At 42.9% G+C, this 25,000-nt stretch overlaps 2 protein-coding genes across 3 annotated transcripts in view; both read right to left on the minus strand.

The window, feature by feature from the left end:
• Positions 1-10,622, minus strand: part of LOC310778485 (interleukin-1 receptor type 1) — a 32,613-nt gene extending 21,991 nt beyond the window's left edge. For both annotated transcript variants that reach the window (XM_083638930.1, XM_083638929.1), the window contains exons 1-2: positions 10,490-10,622; positions 7,584-7,776 (exon numbers count right to left, since the gene is read on the minus strand). The gene's annotated coding sequence lies outside the window, so the exon portion shown is untranslated. The remainder of the gene's footprint in view (positions 1-7,583; positions 7,777-10,489) is intronic.
• A 2,611-nt stretch (positions 10,623-13,233) lies between these two features.
• Positions 13,234-23,343, minus strand: LOC310777916 (interleukin-1 receptor type 2-like; the record flags this gene model as incomplete). The annotated part of the gene is made up of 9 exons (XM_083638260.1): positions 13,234-13,409; positions 14,168-14,223; positions 15,634-15,788; positions 16,729-16,864; positions 17,186-17,248; positions 17,939-18,110; positions 19,285-19,477; positions 21,248-21,500; positions 23,271-23,343. 9 exons carry the CDS (start codon positions 23,341-23,343, stop codon positions 13,329-13,331), a joined length of 1,182 nt encoding a protein of 393 aa, XP_083494386.1. The 3' UTR covers positions 13,234-13,328.
• Between the last annotated feature and the right edge of the window lie 1,657 nt (positions 23,344-25,000).

Here is a 25,000-nt window from a genome sequence, read left to right on the forward strand (position 1 = left end):
GACTAGTGCTCAGAGGAGAGCAAGAGAGAGAGAGACTAGTGCTCAGAGGAGAGCGAGAGAGAGACTAGTGCTCAGAGGAGAGTGAGAGAGAGACTAGTGCTAATAGGAGAGCGAGAGATAGAGACTAGTGCTCAGAGGAGAGAGAGAGAGAGACTAGTGCTCATAGGAGAGCGAGAGATAGAGACTAGTGCTCAGAGGAGAGCGAGAGTTAGAGACTAGTGCTCAGAGGAGAGCGAGAGATAGAGACTAGTGCTCAGAGGAGAGCGAGAGAGAGACTAGTGCTCAGAGGAGAGAGAGAGACTAGTGCTCAGAGGAGAGCGAGAGATAGAGACTAGTGCTCAGAGGAGAGCGAGAGATAGAGACTAGTGCTCAGAGGAGAGCGAGAGATAGAGACTAGTGCTCAGAGGAGAGCGAGAGATAGAGACTATTGCTCAGAGGAGAGCGAGAGATAGAGACTAGTGCTCAGAGGAGAGCGAGAGAGAGACTAGTGCTCAGAGGAGAGCGAGAGATAGAGACTAGTGCTCAGAGGAGAGTTAGAGATAGAGACTAGTGCTCAGAGGAGAGCGAGAGAGAGAGACTAGTGCTCAGAGGAGAGCGAGAGAGAGAGAGAGAGAGACTAGTGCTCAGAGGAGAGCGAGAGTTAGAGACTAGTGCTCAGAGGAGAGTGAGAGATAGAGACTAGTGCTCAGAGGAGAGCGAGAGAGAGAGACTAGTGCTCAGAGGAGAGCGAGAGAGAGAGAGAGACTAGTGCTCAGAGGAGAGCGAGAGAGAGAGACTAGTGCTCAGAGGAGAGCGAGAGAGAGAGAGACTAGTGCTCAGAGGAGAGCGAGAGAGAGAGAGAGACTAGTGCTCAGAGGAGAGCGAGAGTTAGAGACTAGTGCTCAGAGGAGAGTGAGAGATAGAGACTAGTGCTCAGAGGAGAGCGAGAGAGAGAGACTAGTGCTCAGAGGAGAGCGAGAGAGAGAGAGAGACTAGTGCTCAGAGGAGAGCGAGAGTTAGAGACTAGTGCTCAGAGGAGAGCGAGAGATAGAGACTAGTGCTCAGAGGAGAGCGAGAGTTAGAGACTAGTGCTCAGAGGAGAGTGAGAGATAGAGACTAGTGCTCAGAGGAGAGCGAGAGAGAGAGACTAGTGCTCAGAGGAGAGCGAGAGAGAGAGAGAGACTAGTGCTCAGAGGAGAGCGAGAGTTAGAGACTAGTGCTCAGAGGAGAGCGAGAGATAGAGACTAGTGCTCAGAGGAGAGCGAGAGATAGAGACTAGTGCTCAGAGGAGAGCGAGAGATAGAGACTAGTGCTCAGAGGAGAGCGAGAGATAGAGACTAGTGCTCAGAGGAGAGCGAGAGATAGAGACTAGTGCTCAGAGGAGAGCGAGAGTTAGAGACTAGTGCTCAGAGGAGAGCGAGAGATAGAGACTAGTGCTCAGAGGAGAGAGAGAGAGGGAGAGAGAGAGAGCAACCCAATCACCAGAATAAAATGTAGGCATTGTACGTGTGTGGAATCCACGCAAATGTATAATATCAACGTACATTTGAAACCAAACTTTGGCAAAATATGTTTCTAAAACAGCATTTTACGTCTACAATCTCAACGTTTTATTCGTGCGACTGGGCTAGAGAGAGACAGAGAGAGAGGTGTGTGGGTGGCTGGCTGGTTTAACAGTGATTCCCCCCCCCTTTTGTTTATGCATGATAACACATGCAACACTTTGCACTGCTTTATTCACATACTCTATTATCACACCCACTGATTACTGGTAATGCGCTTGGCCTTTGACCGCAGAACGACACTCCGTGGGATTGTGTCTCGCTCAAGGGCAAAACTAATTATTGATGGGGAGTGGAGGTTAGGCACAACTGTTTCTTTAACCTTTATGCTGCCGGCTTGTTGCTGGGAAATAAGATTCACCTAATGGTGTTTGCATCTATAAATCATTAACAGGACACCGGCCGGGATATGGGAAATGTAGTCTTAATGTGGCGAGATCACCGTTAATTTAACAATGATATCATTTGCTTAAAATTATATTAAGCATAGATTCAAGATTCAAGATTTATTGGCCGTGTCAACAGAGCTGATTGGGATTTGTCTTAATGAGCTCACATACATAGACAAGCACATAAAACCATGCATTCACACAATACAAAACAAACATAGGAAAAGAACATAATGCATTAGTGCAATCGTAATGCATTACTGCAACGATGCAAACACCACGCGGAGCGGCGGTAGCAGCAACACTATGCAGTGTTTAAAGTGCAATGTAGGCCCCCTGGAAAGTGCTACAAGTGCATTGTCTTAATTGCACAGTTAGTGTTAAGCACTCGGCATGGTTCTGCACAACCTCGACTTGGAGCCTTGCCGCCGACGAGCGGCGACAGCGAGACTGTGCATACTCGAACGTTAACTCGGCGCATTGGCTGCGGTACACGTCCAAAACGTTATCGTGTCGTTTACCAAGAACTTGCAATCATGTCGGTGGGGGAACATTTTATTGTCCCTCCATTTCAAAACTCATTCCGGTGAGCCTGCAGAAGGCTTTGCTAGATGAGGGACAAGCACGTTAAATGAGGAAATGGCATTTCCTCATTCCTCACAACGAGGAGTTGACGGGGCAGAGTCACATTTTCGAGGAGCTGCACGCCCCCCTACACCGAGCTAGGGGCGAGAGGACGCCCGGCTGCGGCGACCCCCTCGGCGCAGTCAGCGCTGTCGATTTCGCTCGAGCATAATTTGTGCTTAAGATTTATGGTGTTAAGAAGGCGGACAGCTTCGGGGTAGGTGCTGTTCTGGAGCCTGGGTGTTCTGGGTTTAACACTTCCGAATCTCATCTGAGAGGGCAGGAGGTCAAAGAGGTTGTTTGCTGGGTGAGATGGGTCCCTTAACATTTCCAGGGCCTTGTCCTTGTGCTGTATAGTTCTGCTAGGGGTGGGAGATGACATCCGATGATTCTGGATGCACTGTGCACCACTCTATCTAACTGTCTCCTGGCCTCAGCTGACAAGTTTCCAAACCAAAAACCGTGAGGAACCTTTAAACATCCATCGTTGTTGTTTTTTCCTCTCATTATAAATATTGCGGTTGTGAATCTAAATCCAAGGAAGTGGGGCGAAAAACGTGCGTGCGTTGCAGAAAACAGACGCAGGTTGTTGGGAAATGGCCCTTTACTAACGGGACACATTTGTGCAATGTTTGATTTCACTACAACAAACTGCCAGAGATGGACGGGTCAGGCGTGTGCATGTCTGTCTGTTTGCACTGCGTTTACGGGAACGGGGTGTGTTCAGCCACGTGCACCTTGTCCATCTGGTTGTGGGGCTGCAGTTGCGAAATCGGGTCATGAAAACAAATCACAGGTCAGGGAATGGAGTCCATGACCTATAATGCATTATGAGCACATTCATAAGATATTATAATGCAGTTATAATTCTTTATAAAACTCTTTATGAATGTTTATAATCATGCATGGCAACTTATAACAAGGTTTATGAAGTATTATAAGTGGTGGACATATGTATTATAAGTTAAGCATTCGTAATGCTTTATACCGCCATGGCAAAGTGACAACAGTGTTTGAAAGAAGAATCTGTTTTTGTTTTACACTTTACTTGCAGCCAGCAAATACTGCTCATGAGTCATCATAACTGTGTTATAGTATCATACAATTGCTAATAACCTTATAGTGCTGTGACTTTACTTAAAGCTCACAAAGTCATGCTATAGCGTATTATTGATGTTTATTATAATACGTTATGTCCACCACTTACAGTATGATACTTTATAGACCTGGTTATAAGTTGTCATGCATGGTTATAAACATTCATAAAGAGTTTGATAAACCCGCATAAATGCATTGTAATGTCTTGTGAATGTGCTCATAATGCTTATAGACATGACCTTCATAGAAACTGTTACCGATTGGGTAAATTTACAATTTCCGTCATTGCAAATCATTCTACATAAGAATGTCAGCTACTATAGACATGGAATTACACGGAACATACCCTCAACAGTTTGAATATCAAACTGTATGAATATTAAACGGGGCAATTCTGTGTGCCGGCCCAGCAAATCCTCATATAACTATTTTTTTTAATGTGAATAAGCTGGGCATGAAAGAGAGATATGACACAGATTTGACCTGACAGTGGTTCTACAGTGATTTGTCACAGATTTATCCTGACAGTGGTTCTACAGTGATTTGTCACAGATTTATCCTGACAGTGGTTCTACAGTCATTTGTCACAGATTTATCCTGACAGTGGTTCTACAGTCATTTGTCCCGGGCCGCTGAGCCAAACCTCCTGTTATGACTCATTATAAACACACAAATACAAACTGTGATTCAGTGACAAGGCTGAAGTGACTGTGCACATTATGCACTTCAACCTGGTGCGCTTCCAAATATTTTAGGTTCACAGTTTAGACATTTGGTCGATGCTTAATCTAGAGCCATTTAGGTGCAACAGTTGAATCAATTTTAATCCCAAATTTGCAAAAATGACATGCAATAAACTGACTCAGTTTTTGAGGCTCAAACATTTTTGTGACTTTTCTGTCTCTCTCTCTCTCTCTGGAAGTTGACTCGACGTTTTCCCACCTCACTACGGTTTTTCAAAGATGCGCTTTTCTCCACATTGATTTTCTTCCCAGCCCTACAGTAAAGTAAATGATTACGCCTGTGTAGGGTGTGACAGTTCAAACTCAAACGCATAATGATTAGTCAAACGTCTAAGTGTTTATTAGTTGGATGTAGAAGCTCTTGCAGAGAGATCTCCATCTCTGCTGATCCTTAGGAAACTGCTCAAGCAATATATTTACATCAGGAAAGACATGTCTTTTTTGGTCCAGATTAAGACTCGATTTTGCTCTCAGTCTTGACTTGTTCTTGACTCCCTCTGATCTTGGCCCTGGTCTTGACTCAAACTCGGCTGACTCTGACTTGGAGTCAACTAAGGGTGGTCCTGCCTACAGTCCTAGTGGCCATATGCTCACAATAATAGAGAAGTGCCAGGCAAATAAGGAATAGGAGCCTTGGAGAAAAGATACAAAATGTACAAGTGTCTCCAAATGACTATAAAGTACTGAATGAAACATGCACAACCTGCAATACTGCTGCTGACAGCCGTCACACCTGCACCGGACCTTTTCGAACAAGGTTTCCGGGCTAATTAAGTATTTGAAGACAGTTTGATCGGTGCGTTGTTTTGTGTTTCAGAGGTCTGTGGCAAAGCCATCGTTGGGGTTCACAGCCTGACCTGGTTAACAGTAGCTCATTTCCTGTCTGAAAGGTTATGCGCTTCGACCACAGGGTCAGGGAAGTCCCCACCTTCCTTCTCTCCGTTCCCACGTTATGAACTACCCGCCTTAATGGGACGACTGACCTGTGACGATCTTAATGCAGTCCTCTCCAAATGCATTTTGCTATTGCATTTTGCCAGGGAATCAGCGCAGTGGCGAGTGTATTAAATGGCAAAGACAGGAGGTGCTGTTTTGCCTTTTACATTTGGATAACTATTTGCATCTTGCCATCTTTACCGCGTAAAATTGTCTTTGTTAATGAAATGTATAACACCCTATCCACCTTATTTTGGAATGCCCCGCTGTAAAATAATTATGGGTACAAGGTCCGGTTTTACGTGACTTGATTGTTACAGCTTGCCATTTCCTCGTTATTAACGACATGTTAAAACTCTGACGCTGGGAGGTTCTGCACTCAAGCTGCAACAATCAAGTCACATTTTTGTCAAGCTGGACGTGATTAGTGATTTGCTCCGTTCGCCTGCAGCTTTGATTACAGATGCGGGTGTCAAGCTGTCAGCAACAAGGCTGGGAGGATCGCACCGGAAGAAGCACCCATAGGCATCATGGCAGCTAGAAATAAGGTGGATAAGACTGCAAAATCATCAATCACATGAAGCATATCTATGCAGTTCAGAAAATATATTGAAAATTTCTAAATCGTATCATCCTTTGAATAAAACTAAGAAAAATAAAGCATGCAAATTTCAGTTTAAATTAAATGCCAATACAGTACTGACATGTCAAATGCAAATGACTGGTTGAATTTGAATTCATTTTGAGGCAAAAACTGCACATAAAGCCTAAAGCGTCAAATTTAAATTCAAATGTGTGTGTACATATAACATTGTAATGTATTGGGGTATGGATATTTTATGATTTTATGTATTGTCTGTTTTTATACTGGACCTTGTGTCTGTTAATAAAGTGATGATGATATAACATAATATATTACATTTGAATTATGCATGTGATATGCTTCCATACACTCTGAGACAAATACACCTAACCTTCCTCCTCAAAACAAGATTATTGATATAATATGATCGCCAACAGTGTGTAAAGAAAACATCACTGAAATGAAGGATACAATTTTAGCAGGCACTGGGAAAACGGGGGGAGGAAATACTTGGCCTGATTATTTACCAAGGAGTAAACTACTGTGGGAATATTCAAATATAGATGATGTGACTAAACTCTAAGTGACTTGCTGTCAGAAACTCAGCCTGTTGGTGCCGTCTCTCTATTAAGACGGATGGTGAGAAGCAATCAAAGAGTGATGTCTCCAGAGCAGGGCTGACTGTGGGAAGCTGTCAAACTCCAACACTCATTCAGTTGTAAAAGTGAAAGGGGGTTTCACCCTTCCCACCACAGAGCACTCGGCACGAGAACATGACTGACATGACTGAATGTGATATTTCAGAATGAAGACATTAACTGCCATGAGTGTCAAAGAAGGGAATACTGTACATCAAAACCTGCTTTTCCGGGGGGGAAATGCAACTCAACAAAACGTTGTGACTCTTTGAACAGCAAACCAACCAGACCCAAGTTCATGCAACCCATTGAAACACAAGACAAGCACCAATCAAAGATGAGTGTAGAATAGAATGAGTTGAACACTTGATGAGTGAAAGCTTATGCCTAACGTGCGTTCTGACCCAGATGAATGGTGGTACAATAGATGACTGTTGAGTGTTTACCAAAGTAAACAAAAAAAAAAAAAAGTAAATGCTGGAAGTGCAGTGTGATAAGATAAGATAAGATCAAATAGGATTGCATGGAGATTAACAACCCATTAGAAACACAAAATGTTCTCAATCATCAGATAAACATTCTGCAAATTATATTTCAATCGCATGTCATGTTATTACAGTTGCCCCATAATGTATTCAAGCCCATCAATTTATTGCACCTTGTGTTTATTATATTATGCTCTGATTATGATCATCAGGCACTCAACTTTACTTTGAGCAACAATTGTATGTCAAATGATGGGTACAGAAATGTGACTTTCCACATGGCTTAAGTTTCAATGCACATGCAAGCAATGCCCCCAGGTCAGAAGATACACTGTAAGAGGAAGTGTGTCTGTTTGTGGTGAGACTTACAACACACTTCTCTAAAAAATTAAACATCAGAACGGTGCATTCATCAAAGCTCATGATATCAGATGCTATCAGTCAATAAAGCCAGGATTACAGTTTACATTGAATAGTCCACTAATCATAAGGTCCTTTGACATGAGCACTTTTATAAAGCAGAGTGAAAGCAGAATGCAGACTCACCTCAGCGAGAGCAGCAGAGACAGCAGCAGCAGCAGCAGCAGCACCGTGGCAGAGCAGAGACACCGAGGAAGGATGAGGGAGGTTGCAGGACAGCCCAGTTGAGCTCAGAGGAAGGCTTGACCTCTCACCCAGGCACCAGGCATGCCGACTGGTCTCAGGCTGCTGATGCAGGTCCACCAGTGACTCACCAGCTCTGTGCACCAAGCACAAACAACACCCATATAAACGCCAAGGAAGCCTACCGGAGGAAGGCAGTCCACTCTCACTGTTTGCTTACTCTCATTAAGCAATGCCTGCAGAATGAATGGAAGTCTATTTACACCTGTTTTTTTAAATGTGACCCGTATCCAGATAAATGGTCTGGATGTTATCTGGATATGGAAAAATGCATGCTAATGCAAGGTGTAAAATGTGTGATGTGATCAGAACTTCCCGACCACACGTGTTAAGATCTTTTACACCCCATTTCCCCCGTGTTTTTATTTTTTTATGTGACCATTATCCTTTCTTTTTTTCTTTTTTTTAAAGGTCCATTCTCCACTTTCCAGTTTAGTTTCACCGGTATGTCTTGAGGTGTGTTTGGTGTCAATGTACCAAAAACACATCCAATCCAGTTTTACACGTTTACACATTTTCCAGCATCTCTCTGAGCATTACCAAGAACAGGCTGTCTGGGTAGTGCTGCAGCAGTAGATTCCCAGCCTATCAACACGAGGGCCGCCAGGTTCAAGCCCCTGTGTTACCTTCAGCTTGGTTGGGCATCCGTACAGGCACAATTGGCCGTGTCTGCGGGTGGGAAGCCAGATTAAGGGTATGTGGCCTGGTCGTTGCACTAGTGCCTCCTAGTGCGCCCCCCGGGGGGCCGCTAGTGCGCACCACTGCCCATAGTTTTGTTAAACAATACTATGGTTCAATTTATAATCAACTATATGGAGCCTATAATCCCTCAATAGTGTATGCTAAAGTGTCATTCTCATCACTTGACGGGTAAGTTGACCTACAGTAGGGGCCAATCTCCCAAAAGCCCCAGGTATCACAAACACACATACTGTTATGAACCAGTGCCCTCGATCATCGACCACGATCCTCCACACAATGTCACCTTTGCAGAGAGATGCACGTGGCAAAACGTGAACTACTTTCAAACCACAGAGCAGTGGCGTGCACAGTTCAAAGAATACAGGACTCACCCACTCAGCTAGAGGAACTCTAGTCTCAGTGTCAGTGTCGGAAACATTTTAACCACACGTCTTTAATTCCACTGTGAAAACACCTGTGAAAACTTCAACTGTGAAAATGTGGGTTTTTCGGGCGAATTGCGAGCTACTGAACTGACATGAATTCCTCAACCCAGTGTTTCTTGATATGGTGGTAGTGTGTGTGTGTGTGTGGGGGGGGGGGATATTGATATTTGCAAATTCAAAGCCATCATATGATTAATTAACACTATAATTGTACCAGAACTCATCTCTAAATTTCACATTTTCCATGTAAAATAAAATGTAGCCATCCAGTGATATTCCCAGTATAACAGTATTCATTGAGAGTGACCCACCACACCTATTCAATGGTAGAGAAACTCTGGGAGAAATTACTGCCTTTTTAAATGAAACATCAATTTACCAACGTACTGAATACTTAAATGAATAAATAAAATATGAAAAAAGCATACAATGAATGGGGCGCCTGTTCGGAGCGGAAGGGAACTGGTGGGAATGCTGTAGCATGATCCTCCCACATGCTACGCCCTGCCAGTGAAGCTTCCCGCTGTCGGGTGAAAAGAAGCAGCTGGCAACTGCACATGTATCGGAGGAAGCGTTTGTGTGTCTATGGCTCCTCCCAGATCAGCAGCTAAGGGGAATTGGCCAATTACAATTGGGGAGAAAATGGGGGGGGAATCAGGAAAAAGAAGAAGAAAAAAACAGGTCAATTTGAAAACACGTGTCCAACGTTAATTGGAAAACATAAAGATGTTAAGATGATAGAGAAATGGTTTGGTTTAGGCTTAAATAACAAAAGAAAAATTAATGTGACTTACGGTTGAAATGGGGGGCAAACGCTTACGCCTGTCCATCACCCCGACCCCGACCCGACCCGACCCCGACCCCGACCCCGACCCCTACCCCTACACCCTAACTGCGTCTCGCACAAATCCAGCTGCCTCGCAAAGTTAATATTTCACACTGCTTCTTACAGATCAAAACAGCATAATATGGTTTTGGTTTTGCATTTGTCTGATTACAGTGAAAGTACGCTTCAGTATCTGATCAAAGAGATGTGACTTAACAAGGAAAAAAGCAGACACATATCACTATTGTTGCTTTCAGAGCTTTAAAATGGCTTCAATAGAGGGGTCAGTAATTTATTATTTGTTATTATTATTATTATTATTATTATTATTATTTCTTTAGATTTAGGGCAGGAGTTTGTTCCTGCTTATCTCCTGTATGTGTTAGATGAGCCTGGGTTCATGGTGTTTGGTCCTAGATGTCCCTGAACAGATAGAGTGAATAAGCATGTAGACTGGAGCAGGCCAGCAGGGAGGAGGAGTTACTGCACGTATTACAGACAGAAACACACTGTGAGTGAGTGAGTGAGTGAGTGAGTGAGAAGTGACTGATCTCTTTCTAAAAGCCCATTGCCTTTCCATCAAGGCAAAGCATGGCTGCTACAATCTAAACTATGAGATTATTTTGATTTGTTGAACACTTTGTCTTCAATGCATAACTCTATGCTTTGATGTTTCTTTTTTACTGTTATTCTAAAACGTGGAAAATAGTAAATAAAGAAAATAAAGAAAAATGTGGCGTGTCCAAACTTTTGACTGTAGCTTGAACGTGTATCTGGGAATGTAATCACAGCTGTGATTTGATCCCAGCTCTATAGTTACAAAAGACAACACTCACCAGTCTGATGTTCTCGTTTCCTCACAGCCTCCTCAGGTTAAAAACACTAGAAACACCATAGTTCAGTTTTCTTCCCTTCCTTGAAGGTCTTGAAGCTCAGCTCCCAGCTCTGACTTCCTCTTCTGTGGACACTTCAGCACATGTTGTAATTTCCTTTAGCAGGGATCTTTTGAAAGCCGGTGTGCGTCCCAATATATTGAGCAATAACTGTGAGGAGAGCAGCACGGATCAGCTGCTCACATTATTCACGTCATAAAAAAGACTCCTTACAAGCATTTTTAATGGACATACATTCATTTACAGTAACCTATGATCTGTGATCTGTCACACCCTGTAAAGCAAAGTTAATCATCAATCATCAGCCCTAATTAACTGTCCACAAAAACTAATACTTCTGTATCATGTCGTTGGAGACTCCGTTTAATCCTGTCACACTGAGACCTCTTGTGGCCGCACAGAAAGGCAAGAGACTACAATATTCAAAATCACCATAATAAATATTCATAGGGACTTGTAGTGTAAATTGACCATTTCTTTGAGTGTCATTTTTTTCCGCATTGCATAATTTGCATTATGTATTGTCCTCTGGCAAAATTATAGTTTTCATCATGTACAGCATTATGTAAAGCAAAGAGGAGCTTTTATTTTGAAATTTGACAGGAAGTCTTAAATTACAAAAGTCGGTAACCTTGCGGGGCAGCTGGATTCACATAAGATCGTGAGATCACGAACGAACACACGATAAAATCCATCTTGTTAGGCTCCAATCCATTGGTTTGAAGCTGAACCACCAGTGGTTCGCACCAATCAGTGTCCAGAGGCAGCTATAGGCTATGGGCGGGCTTTGGTGTGACGGCAGTGAGAGCAAGCCTGTGATAAACATAATGGAGAGATGGTTCATCCAATCACCTGGCAGGTCTTTTTTGAAAGTGCCTGCCCTTTGAAACTCCGGGTAGCTCTGAACTGCATCTTTTGGTTTGTAAATGGTTGTTGTAAATAACTTCTTCTCAATATTCAAGATTCTCTGAGCCTGCTGACCTCAGAACTTCCCACGAGTGTCCTCGTGCAACCGGAGTGACAATATATATACATGTTGAATCTTGAATGATTATTCCTTTCATAGACAAATATTGTTTGTCCATCAAAGTATAATTATGTAGTACTAGCCTCCATATACTGTGATGAACATAGTCATATTTGTATCACTTTTTTAAGGTCCATAATCATGAAAACGTGCATTAAATACAGATCCTTTTATGATTTTTTCACCCCCCTTGAAACATGTGCCGCATTCATGTGCTCCTCGGACATATGGGATTTCCCAGGGGTGACGTTGTAATTACGACAGGACCCGTTCAAGTGCTCTTGGTCAGAAAGAGCAACAAGCATGAACACTTGTTTTCTCGTGGCTGGTGTTTTCTTACTAAAAGCAAGTAGTGGGTTATTATGGTAGCTATAGGCCATAATAGAGAGCCCCAGGGATGACGTATTTTTGTAGTCGGAACGCGGAAGTCCCGGCCTTCCTGGTTCTTCACTGTTTCTGCCTATGGGATTTTTGAATGGGTTTTTGGTGCGGTGCTTCAAATAAGGTCTCTGGGCAACGCAAGCTTAATCAAACGTGAACCAGTGTTCAGCGGGATAATCTTCACACATGAGGACCACTTTCATGAGTTTTGAAGCGTAAATGCGAGCCCTAGAAGTAAAAAGCTCGTGCTAAGCTAATCCAGAACTACACACAGTGTCGCATAGGCTTCCCCGTCACGTCACCACTCAACCTGGAGTGTTGTTGATGTGTGCGCTGCTGTGCACTGATTACCCCGGGCTGAACCAGGTGAGGGAAAGAGAATTTCCATGTTCCTCCTTTGAAGTGATGACGTCAAATGTAATGACGTTATTGACGTATAATATCCCCGTCGACTCAACAGTGTAGTCCCATTTTGCCGTTTGCTAGCTAGCCGCCCTTTTACCAGCACGTAAAAGCTTAAAAACTCATAAAAGTGGTCCTCATGTGTGAAGATTATCCAGCTGAACACTGGTTCGCGTTTGATTAAGCTTGCGTTGCCCAGAGAACTTATTTGAAGCATCGTGCCAAAAACCCATTCAAAAATCCCATAGGCGAAAACAGTGAAGAACCCAGAAGTGTTAGCATCAATGTTTTCCGGACTCATTCCTGGGGCTCTACTACTAAAAATACTAAATACTACTAAAAATAAATGATAGCTACTATGAACAGAATAACAAAATATATAACTTTTTACAGTCAATTGGTGCCACGGACTCCATACCACCATTGTTGTAGTCCCGAATCCTCATGCAACGTCACAACATCGGAAACTCGTGTAGCATAGAAATCTCCAAAATTCCCACTGGTAAATACGACATTGAAGGGCCGTTCACGTGCTCACAACTCGTAAATCCGATATATCCGACGAGCACATGAATGCGACAATGTTCCCACGGCTTGAAACATGTCCCCAGCTTCACATCTTTTTGAAATAGCTAGTCTTTCTAAATTGTGCTGTAATTGTGAATGACCACTGAGCAGTCAGGGTTTGAGGTCATCTGGACCCAAAGTGCAGACACACAAGAGGCAGGCACGATACAGGAACAAAAACCACTTTACTGTGTTCACACGGGGGGGGGGGGGGGGGACAGGTTTACCTGATACAAAAATCTCTAATCAAAGCTAGACAAGGAAACAATCACATGACAAACTCAAGGAGGGAGACTAACGGTTCCTGCCCACCAAAAGCGATACAGGGCGATCGTCTCGCCTTCGCCCTGTCAAGCCCTGCCCCACTGCTGCAGCTTGCTTGGCTGCCTTGCTGCATTTCCGTCTTCAATTGGTCCGTTTCAAAATGGCCCCTCCTGTCGTCGCTGCCGTCCGTCGCTCATCACCTTGCAAAGCATGCTGGGATACCTGGCATCAGGACAACAAGACGAGAGGGGGGGGGCAAAATCAAAATAGACCAATTGAAGACGGAAATACAGCAAGGCAGCCAACCAAGCTGCAGCAGCGGGGCAGGGCTTGACAGGGCGAAGGCGAGACGATCGCCCTGTATCGCTTTTGGTGGGCAGGAAGCCTGAGAATATATACAGGTAGTAGTAACTAATTAACTGCATCAGGGACAGCTGGAGAGGCAGGGAATGAGGGTGTCGAGGAAGGAGCAGACTGAGAGAAACATACACAAGGAACAAAAGTCCAGCACATGACATGACCAGAGGAGGGGGGATATCAAAAGCAAAGGGAGGGAACCCTGCCCTCCATACACACGGCAATGGCAGGTGAGTCAGTCTGGGGGAATGGAAAGGATGCTTGGTGATATGCTTCATCACAAGGCCTCTAGAGGGCGGCATTGACTAAGGCCATGTTCACATTGCAGGCAAATTTGATTTGCTGCTAAAGTCATTCATCATCATTATCTTGATTGGTTTCCCAAATCTGATTTGGGAGTGTGTCCGCACTGCCACAAATCTGATTTGGGCAAGTGTTCAAGTCGGATTTGTGTGTCCAGACCTCCATATGTGGTTTGGGACAAGTGACACAAATCAGACTTGGAGCGTTCAGACTCATAAAACCAATCTGGATAGAATCATTAATAGGTAATTAAAGTTCACAGATCATATCATCGTATATATTTTGGGTTTGAAGCAGAAGTAGAGGAAGACCAAGAGCACCATCAGGATGCAGGACATGCCGACCACAGCGACTATCAGGAACGTAGACCTGGAGTCTGAGGAGAGAGAGAGAGAGAGAGAGGTGAGTGAGAGGGGGAGGTGGAGGAAGTGTGTGTGTGGGGGGGGGGGTCACGGACAAACAACTGTAGTTTAAAGAAAAATCTGTTCTATTCTCAGTGAACCATTCATTCATGCTTCTTCCCATTAAAGGTGCTACTGTATGTGTAGCATGTTAATCAACAAATCATTGCCTAATTTATTGAGAGAGATTAGTATAATTACCATAAAACAGACCTAGTGGTCAGCCAGCCTCTACCAACCTCTACTCTGCATCCTCCATTGTTTCTCCACCTGGTGGATCTGGAGGGTTATTTTTATTAGGTACCACCATTATCTGTATATAAACCAACTAAATTATCTGTATCTGTAGTCGGGTGTGGCTTAAATCAAAAGTGGGCATGGTTTGGAATGAAAGTGGGTGTGGCTTAAGTTTGTTGTTGGCAGTTCACCCAGAGCAATGTAGTCCAAAATGCGTGACATGTAGCCAATGAATAGCCAGGATGGGGGCTCGTGCTACTGTATGTTTGAATGCATAAAATAAAGCTGATAATATACAATTTGATTCTTTAAACGTCTGACCCTTTCAAAGTACATCGCAAACGGTCCATTTTGCTGCAACGCGACAGCGCTGCTTAATCCAGAACCTTACTTCCGGGAGCTATTGTGAGGTAAAAACAACTGGTCCATTGGAGTGAATGGAGATGTCGCAACTCTTCTATTATATGGCTCTTGGCGCTGAGTTCAGCGTTCCAAGGTTCCACCAAATATTCAAAGTATGGCAAAAAAAAAAGTATCGAATGACGTACTCTATTTGTGTCGGTATCACTTGAAATGTACTTGTATTGGTACTGGTATCATAATTGTTTTAACGATACTCAGCCCTAATCACGAGTAGGCCTACAGAATTTTGACACATTGTACTTGGATGATACTCATATTCGTAAAATGTACATTAGCTGTTACCGGATACTCGTTTCAACCCTAATTTTTAGATCAAAAGTAAACCAAATCAAATGGAAACAATCCACAGAGCCAGTCAAATTGTGTGTAGTCATTATGAGCTTTTTTGAATATTAAAAAGTAAATTAAAACAACCAAGTGACTAAAACTAAACTGAAATTCAACTGAACACACACACACACACACACACACACACACACACACACACACACACACACACACACACACACACACACACGCAGGTTGCGCTACCTCTCCTGGAAGCCATCTATATTCCATCAGAAGGTTATGTAAAGAGAAGCTTCAATCTGGGATATAGATATTTGGATGTAATCCAAAAGGTACTGGAGCACACAGATCAAGTGTATAATGAAGTTTTTATTCAACTAACGTTTCGACACTACTGTGTCTTCATCAGAGTTATAGTCAATCTGGGATGTTTGTACCTGCTGGTACCAGAGTGAAATACCCATTGGGGTTGCCTTGGTCGCTGTACGCCTGGCAGGTGTAGTTGATGTGGAAATCCTCTTCCTTCAGCTCAGTAAACGTCAGCGTCCTCTCCAGCCAAACACCTGGACGTGGACTCTCCTGCCTCCTCGACCTGGTGCAGAGGGAGAAAGAGGAAACTTACTACCACAAACTACAGGACGACACAGTCTGAGCCTGGTTACAGCAGGAGGCATTATCCAGCAGGCCCGTTTTTCTACTCGTTAGCAACTGTAAATTCTGAGTTTATCTCAGAATTGTGACTTTTTTTCTCAGAATTGTGAATTTAAATTCAGAACTCAAATACATTTTTCACGTGTGGCCCGGAAAATGCTTTTCTGTATTATTAAGTCTATACTAGGGATGTCACAATATATCGTCCCACAATATATCGCGATATCAAAACATGACAATATGTATCGTTGAGATTAAATCTCATATCGCGAGAAGAATAACCTGAACATGGTGGCACTGATCTGCATCTGATTGCATGCTCTCCTTTTCATTGCTTTGTTTGAACAGACGAGGGACGTTACAGACACGGAGGATGAAAATGGTGAAATTACTCAAATTAGCGTGGATGATGCCCCCTCAACTTACAAATCGATCGCAAAAAAATATTGTTAAGATATCGTATCGTTATCGTGAACCCGATATCGTGTATCGTATCGTATCGTGAACTGAGTGTATCGTGACACCCCTAGTCTATACTAGTTATTTTTTATTGAGATAACGTTTTTGTGTGTGTTCTTAACCAGTGATTAATGGTTAACAAAAACTCCATAATTAACAATGTACATTATTTATTGTTTTCTGTCAAAAACCACATCACTAATGGGGCTAAATTATCCATACAAAAATGCTTGATTGCTGCTTGAGCAAATCACTTTTAAGATAGGCAAGGAGATGCATTCCCTAGTGTGCACATACTGTTTATAGTCAAGTCATATTTGTTGCACAGCTGCATTAGTATCTTTGTTACAGTCACTCGGCTTCCTTCACAACAAATAGAGAATAAAACAGAACCAGCCAACAAGGCAGGTAACAGTGCTGACCGTGGCGGTTCCTCGTCGTAGACTCGGTCAGACGGTTCGACGAAGATGAAATCACCTCTGGCTATCCAGTAGATGCTAACTTGATTCTTCCCCACACCCGGCACAAACACCCGGCACCGCTTACTGAAACTGGAACCTACACACACAAACAGGCATGCAGATAGTTACACACACATGTGTTACATACACATCTGATGTAGCTGCATTATATTTGATCTTAAAATGCATCTCTCAAGCATTGTATGGCTCCAAATTGTATGTGAACGTGTCATCTCTGCAATGAAAACGTAAAGTTTATAGGCTATACACAGGAGCTTGAAGACAAATCCCCTCTAAAAACGACGACACCCTTCTGCCACAGGTAGATGTCAGTAAACCTAAAGAAATAAAATAAAATAAAGTTGATATAGCAAAATACAACATTTCTAAGAATAACATGTTATAGGGGGAGACTCACCCAACTCAGCCTTGATGATTTCATTGGATGGCTCGTGAACTTGTGGAGTCAGATAGTAGACTTCTGAAAAGACAGTGACCAAGAGCCACATGAGTGTTTTTGTTCGTATCTCTTCTTTATTCATATAAAGAGTTTGTAGTTTTGTGAAAACCCAAACGGTTATCCCATGCTGCCTGTGTGTGTGTGTGTGTGTGAGTGTGTGTGTGTGTGTGTGTGTGTGTGTGTGTGTGTGTGTGTGTGTGTGTGTGTGTGCGTGCGTGCGTGCGTGCGTGCGTGCGTGCGTGCGTGCGTGCGTGCGTGCGGCCGCATTTTCAGGTTGTTTTATTTGGTAGTCAGAGGTCTAGAGGTTGAAAACCATTCAATGTTTCACACAAAAGCAAAACTTTGAGAAATAAATTAAATGTGTATGGTAGAATTAGGTTTTTGTTCCTATCCCACAAATAATCTTGTTTGTAATTTTGTTTGAGAACCACCGCTCTACCGTACATGATCATTCTAGGGTCATGGGAATATTATTCTGTGTTGTCTGGGGGCTGCTGTGACCTTTCTGACCTTTGCCCTCCTCACAATTGGTTTCTGTATCATTGACAATCTAGAAAATGAAAGCTGAATCTACTCTTGCACTCACTGCAGGTCCCTGTGGAGAACAGAAACAGCTACATGCCTCAAGTGCAAAATCTGAAATATTTGTGTCCCTTCATATCGTGAAGATGTAATTTGATGTAGTCCTACAGTGTATGACTCCACTCTAACCTTTGACCCTTACGTCGATGGTCATGGAGACAGAGCCCATGACCCCGCCCAGGGTGAAGGTGAGCGTGCACGTGTAGGAGCCGTTGTCCAGAGTCGTCACCCTGTCCAGTTTCAGTCTGTTCTTGGCCCAGTAGGTGAACTTGCCACTTCCGTCCTCTAGGGGTTCACAGCCCTGAAGAGTGAAGAAAGGGTCAAGGTTCAAGAGTTAATCTGGCTTTTTACAATGATGGTGACTAGAGGGAAAGTTCAGGATGGTTAGAGGCCTTAACCAAGTCTCTTTTTAGGAATAGGATGCAAGTGCTGCCAGGGTTAGGGGTGTGGGTCACACTTTATTATATATATATATATATATATATATATATATATATATATATATATATATATATATATATATATATATATATATGTATATATAAATATATATATATATATATATATATATTCCCCCCCCCCAATCATGAGAGGCCAGTCGGTAAGATTTAACAAGCGGCTTTATTTAGTAAATGGCAAGCATGGCAACTACTTTGGCGTATGACTCCCTTGCCAGGTGGTGCTCCTCTTGAGGTGAGAGGAGGGCATCTGAATAGGCTAGGATAGAGAATCCCCCCCGTGGGGAATTCTTTGGGAGTCGAGACTCGTTGGTGGTGGACTGGGGAGGTGGGTGGGGCGAAACGACAGCTTCAGAGGTCAGCTTCAGAGGAGATGATGAACAGCCGTGATGCCAGCTGCTGCTATGATCCGCCAGAGAGGGAGGTGACGTAGAACCCTCACTATATGTACTAGGATGAACTGACGTCATAACTGATGTCATACTTAAACTTGACTGGTCGTCAAAAGGGCCTTTCTGTGTGGAGTTTACATGTTCTCCCCATGCCCCCGGGGGGTTTCCTTCATATAGGAACCCCTCACCAAAACATGCAATATCCTGGTTGCTAATGTGGTGCCTCCTCTGGTCGTTAAGGGCGCCTGTTCGGAGGGAGGGGAACTGGTTGGAATAGCGTGAACTTCCCACGTGCTATGTCCTACCGGTGAAGCTTCCCCTGTCAGGTGAAAAGAAGCAGCTGGCTAACTGCCCATGTCTCGGAGGGAGCATGGAGCCAGTTTCGGCTCTCCCCAGATCGGCAGAGGGTGGAGCAGCAACCAGGATAAATCAATTAAATTAGCACTAATGGGGGATAAAAATGGGATAAAAAAAAAACTTGACTGACGTCACGGGCTGATCAAGTTATGCGAATATGGTGGCCTTCTGATTGAAATTTGGTATGAAACCTCACTATATATTATATTATAAATGATTACAATGACTGTACGTTGTCAGCAGTGAACAACCTTTTCCTGTAACTCACCTTGTACCACTTGAGGGAGAAAGGGACAGAGTAGTTGTCCAGTTTCTTTATATGGTCCATCAGTGGGCAGACCACATGGTCGGTCACTCCGTTTGTTATCATCTGCTCAGCTTTCCTCGGCCGGCCGCACTCTCCGGCCAGCGGCTCGTCCACCACCAGCTTAGTGGCCTGTCTGTAGCACCGAGAGGCAGTCCTGCAAGATAGATGAGGAAATTGACAATGTTTTGATTCAATAATCATAATTAATATATAATAATAATTAGTACTGTATGTTAAGACATCTCCAGACTGCAGCACATCATCCTCCGCGCTGGAACGGTGGTCAGGTGCAGCCTGGATTACGATTAGTCTCACCGGTCAGACCCAATGGAAGGTCTGAATCACAAGTCAAATTTCCGGGAGACTTCCGGCAAAAACCTCTCAAGATGTTGTGGGAGAAATCTGATTGGCTGGGCTGTGACGGAAGTTACATGTTTTACGGGGTCTATTAGCTGATGCACGCATTCCGAATGCACCACCCACGAGGTCCGTGGTTGGTCAATTCATATGTCTGTCATGCATCTTTTTTGTTGTCTTGGTGCGCGGGCGCTAACCACTTTTCAGACTTGTGTTCCAGACGTAGTAGATGGCGATGCATCTACGGCCGGCTACTGCGAGACTAACGATACACTAACAAACATGCTGCTGCGGCTCGTCGCCGCCATCTTGAGTAAGGGCACCCAGAGCGAGAGACTGCTCACGTGACTATGGAAGCCTAATATATATATATAATATATATTATACAACAGGTAGTTCCGGCCGAGCAATTTGATTGGACAAGAGGGATCCTACGAGTGCCTATATTTCACGATAATGCACTGGCGCTTCACTGTGTGTAGATCACTCCGCTTCACAGCTGCCCTAATCAACAAAATGCTTCACAGCTCTAGAGTAGACAGTAGTAAAGTAGACAGCCTGCAGTTAATTAGGCTGATTAGGCTACATTTTCAGCAAAGCAGAAAGCTGAGGGGACTATTTTTGTTGGCGGAGGAATAAATACAGAAATCATCTATTTTCTCAGCTTTTTGTCATTTTTTTAATCAGCTTTGTTTAATAGAACTGTTGTATAAAAGCAATATCACACTCGAGGTCGTGCATTGTTGTCTAATATTGGCACTGCTGTGATTATCTACGGCACTCGGCCTGCGGCCTCGTGCCTGCGACCGAATCACAGCAGTGCCAATATTAGCCAACAATGCACTCCCTCTCGTGTGATATTGCTTAAATATAGACACTAAGGCGTTCTTGATTGTTCTAATGTTCATTTTATGTAATGTGTTACTGTATGTCCTGTTTTTTTACGACCATGCAGGGACCATGTTCAAAATAAGTGTCTGTACTTTTACATGTACATCCCTGGGATTTTGCTGTCTTTTATATCCAAATAAATTCAGTCAATCAATCAATCAACCCTACTACGAGCTGACGTCACTCCTTTGATAGACAGCCATGAATATGAACAGAAAGACCTCTCATATATGAGCCGAGAGGGGCTGACTGTAACAAGAGAAGAAGACTGATGTCTGGCAGTACCAGAACCTCTCGTCACAGAGACAGCTTTTACCCACAACCAGAACCTCTCGTCACAGGGACAGCTTTTACCCACAACCAGAACCGAGAGATGCTCGTTATTAATTGGGGCCTGAGCGCTGGAGTCGGTCTCTCTCTCCTACTTTTTAGTTGTATTTTTTGGTTTGGTTGGTTTTGAGTTTGTTACTTTGGATTTTTCTCACTCATCCACACATTATTGACTTACTGTTTTTTTTTATTTAGCTGTGGTATTTGAGTTACATTAGTGGAATTCAACATAATACGCTGTGGACTTGACAGGACTCGTTTACTTTGTGATGCTCGATATAGCTCATTTTGGAACAGCACTCTTCCCATTGACATAGATGACACACTGTCCAGTTTGTGACTGTACCTCAGGATGGTGACATATTCTCCAGCGTCCTCCAGCTGCACCTTGAGGACCCAGAGCGTCTCTCCCCGCAGCAGGAAGCGTCCGGGCTGCTCGCTGAGCTGGCGGCCCGTCCGCGGGGCGTACCAGGAGATGTTGTACGGCTCCACGGTGAAGTTAAAGACATCTGGAGCAACCAGCGTGCTGTGCAGCATGGCCACCTCCCCAGGTACCGAGAACACCCGGTCAAACTGCAGCTCGTAGTCGGTGCAGTTGTCTGCTCAGAGGAGAGGAGAAGTCTTTCATCATTTCCTGAGGTGTGCTGTCTAATGCAGATCCATTTAGAGGTGGGGTCCCACATATGAAGTTAAGTTTTGGTTATTTAGGACTTCACACACAAAAAGATGTCAAAACAAATACAGCCCATAACATGTACAATCAATTAATAAGAAAGTCGAAACAATAAAAGTAATTCAAACAGTAAAATGCAGCCTAGTTAAAACAATAACTAGCTCATTTCAACTTTCCTCCTCTGTGATAATGATGATTTCATCATATCTATCAAATAGGTCCCAAGTGGTTAAAATTGGCCATGTGACATCACCCCCTATATCATGTGACATGGGAGTCCCCCAAGGTAGCATTTTTGGTCCTTTACTTTTTCTTTTATATATTAATGATCTTCCTAAGGTTTGTAATTATTCAAATTGCTTATTATATGGCGGCGACACTGTTATCTTTTTTTCTGACCCAAACCCTAATGTCATAAACACAAAACTATCTTCTGATCTTCACCTTCTCCATGACTGGATGCAATCTAATCATCTAACTGTTAACGTCAAGAAAACTGAATGTATGTACTTTCGCTCTCCTAGAAAATCCATATCTATGTCTGACCCCATACACTTTGCAAATCACACATTAACCATAGCAGAAACCTACGAATACCTTGGAGTAACACTTGATACTCCCCTCACCTACAAACATCACATCAATAACCTAGTCAAGAAGGCAAATCAGAAACTATTTGTTTACAGTAAGATTAGACCATTTCTCACCCTCACTGTTTCAAATACATACCTACATGCAATTTTTCTTTCAACAATATCCTACTGTCTTCCAATCTGGTCCCTCACGGCAAAGGAAATGATAGAACCCATAGCAAGACTCTACAACAGAGCATATACAATTCATGGTAATTTTCCACCCTGGACTCACCACTGTACTGCACTCTCTCACTCCTCTGCTACAACTTTTCAGAACTACACAAAAAATCTAGCCATTAAGTTTTATTTTATGCTCAGAAACAACTCTTCTCCAACACTTATAGCTCTACTCCCAAGACACAACACAAGACAAGAACGCATCACCAGATCAATCTCACATGCACTCATACCAGTACCGGCATACACAAATAACTATGGATTAAGATCATTTTTCCACACATACACCAAAATTTGGAACGAGATCCCATTTCACACCAGAGCAATAACCTCCATCTCACATTTCAAACAAGCCTACAAACAACATCTGATGCTAGAAAACACCTGTAATCACTGATCCGACTCACTTCTAGGTTTTAATTTTTGCTGTTGCTGTTTGATTGTATTGATGAATGAATGAATGTTTGTAAATGTAATGTTTTGTCAGGTTTGTATAATTGTATGTAGTGCAATTGAACATGTTTTGTATATTAATTTAGTTTCATGTGCTGCAGAACAGGAACCTGCTGAAAACCAGTTTGTAACTGAGTCAGGCCAGTTAAATGTACATGTGAAATGTCATTTTTATCCCTTCCTGTATAAATAAAGTGAACTGAACTGAACTGAATATAAGTATAATAAATATAAAAGACAATAACATCATATCAGTGGGTCATTGTCACATGACCAACTACACTGTTTCAAATGAAAGGTTGGGATTGAACATAACACCAAGACCTATAGGCTACCATCTCTGTCTTCTAGGATTCAAGAGGACATTTGAAGTCCTCCAGCCTTTGAGCTCTGCTCCTGTTCATGTGAGTTGAGAAAACAGCCTGTCTCACCCTGCAGTGCTGACAGTCCTCCAAACAGCCCGAGGTCCAAGAGCAAGCCTGTCAGTACTGCAATCAGAGCCATGACTGACACACACACACACACACACACACACACACACACACACACACACACACACACACACACACACACACACACACACACACACACACACACACACACACGCACAGTGACACTCCAAACAGAGGTGAATTCAAGTTGTAGCGATCGTTCAATTTCTTGTGTTAACACTTAAGTATAAATTACATTGTCATCACTGTTGTAGCTACTTGACAGACATAACTGACCCAGTACTTTCTTAAAATCCAGATGTCTCTGCAGAGTAGGCTAAATAAGCAGGACAGCAGGGAGAAGGAGTTACTGCTCAGTTACTAATGTATGGTTCAAAAGACTGAAAACTCACCAGTCTGATGTTCTCGCACCCGTTAAAGACACTGTAGAAATGTATTGGTTTAGCTTTATCGCTTTCTGTTTGAAGGTCAGAAATGCAGATCCCAGCTCTGACTTCCTCTTCTATGGAGACTTCAGCACATGTTGCAATTTGGGATTTTTATATATTGAGCAACACTGGGAGTTTCTCTTTATACAGTACATCCATGAAGGAGCGCAGCATTGTTCTACTGTTCAGATGATTTGTGTCATAAAACGACTCCTTGAACATTTTTAATGGCCATGAATTAATTAATTTAACCTATGATCTGTGATCTCTGTCACACCCTGTAAGCCAAGTTGATCATTTTCAGCAGTCCCAGTCTGCATGTCCACAAAAGCTCTCCTCAATACTTGTGTTTCTATCATGTCATTGAAGACTCCATTCAATCCTCTGTCATGTTGTAACAAACTTTATTTTAACACATCAAAACTAATGACAATGACAAAACTCAAAACTGTAAAATTCAAGTAAATTATGTCCAAAACCAAAATCACAACTCCTATACAATATTTGCAAATTATACATGGGGTTTAATCCTCCTTTCCATGGGGTTTGGTCGCTCAGAAAGGCAACATCAGACTACAATATTTTCCAAAGAGCTGAGCAGATTCACTGAAACAAACAAAATCACTATTCTCATTATTATTTTTATTTTATTTATTTATTTAACCTTTATTTAACCAGGTAAGTCATTAAGAACTAATTCTTATTTACAATGGCGACCTGGCAGAAGGCACAGCCTTTTGGGGGGTAGGGGGTAGGGGGGCTGGGCAGCAGTTCCCCAGCCCCATAAATCTCATAAAAGTCATCGGAAAAAGCTCCCCAACAGATACAAAAACATGAGGATATGTGTTTGATGTACATACAAAGAACTGCCCAGATCGGATTTGTGAAACATGCATTTAAAAAAAAAACACGATTTCCTTCTCCCTGGAAGCGCAGGCTTCTCCTCCAACACAGCTCTCACCTCACTCGCCTCAACAGGCACTGGCAGCCAGACTGCGTGAGCTCCATATACTGTAGATAATGTATATAGATATATATAGCCTAAGTATATGTATATATAGTCTCGCGAAAGTGTCGCTAGAGTTGCGTTGTTGCAGGACTATATATATATATATATATATATATATATATATATATATAGCAGTATAAAGGAAATCCAGTGCACACCAGGTTGTCAGAATAGACTTCTTTTATTTAAGTTGCATAGATATGGCGAACAACGCGTTTCGCTGTTACTTCATCAGGTTCGCTGGAGAATCTATATATATATATATATTTTTT

This window comes from Poromitra crassiceps (assembly GCF_964638095.1).
Source record: "Poromitra crassiceps genome assembly, chromosome: 6".
Lineage (NCBI taxonomy): Eukaryota > Metazoa > Chordata > Actinopteri > Beryciformes > Melamphaidae > Poromitra > Poromitra crassiceps.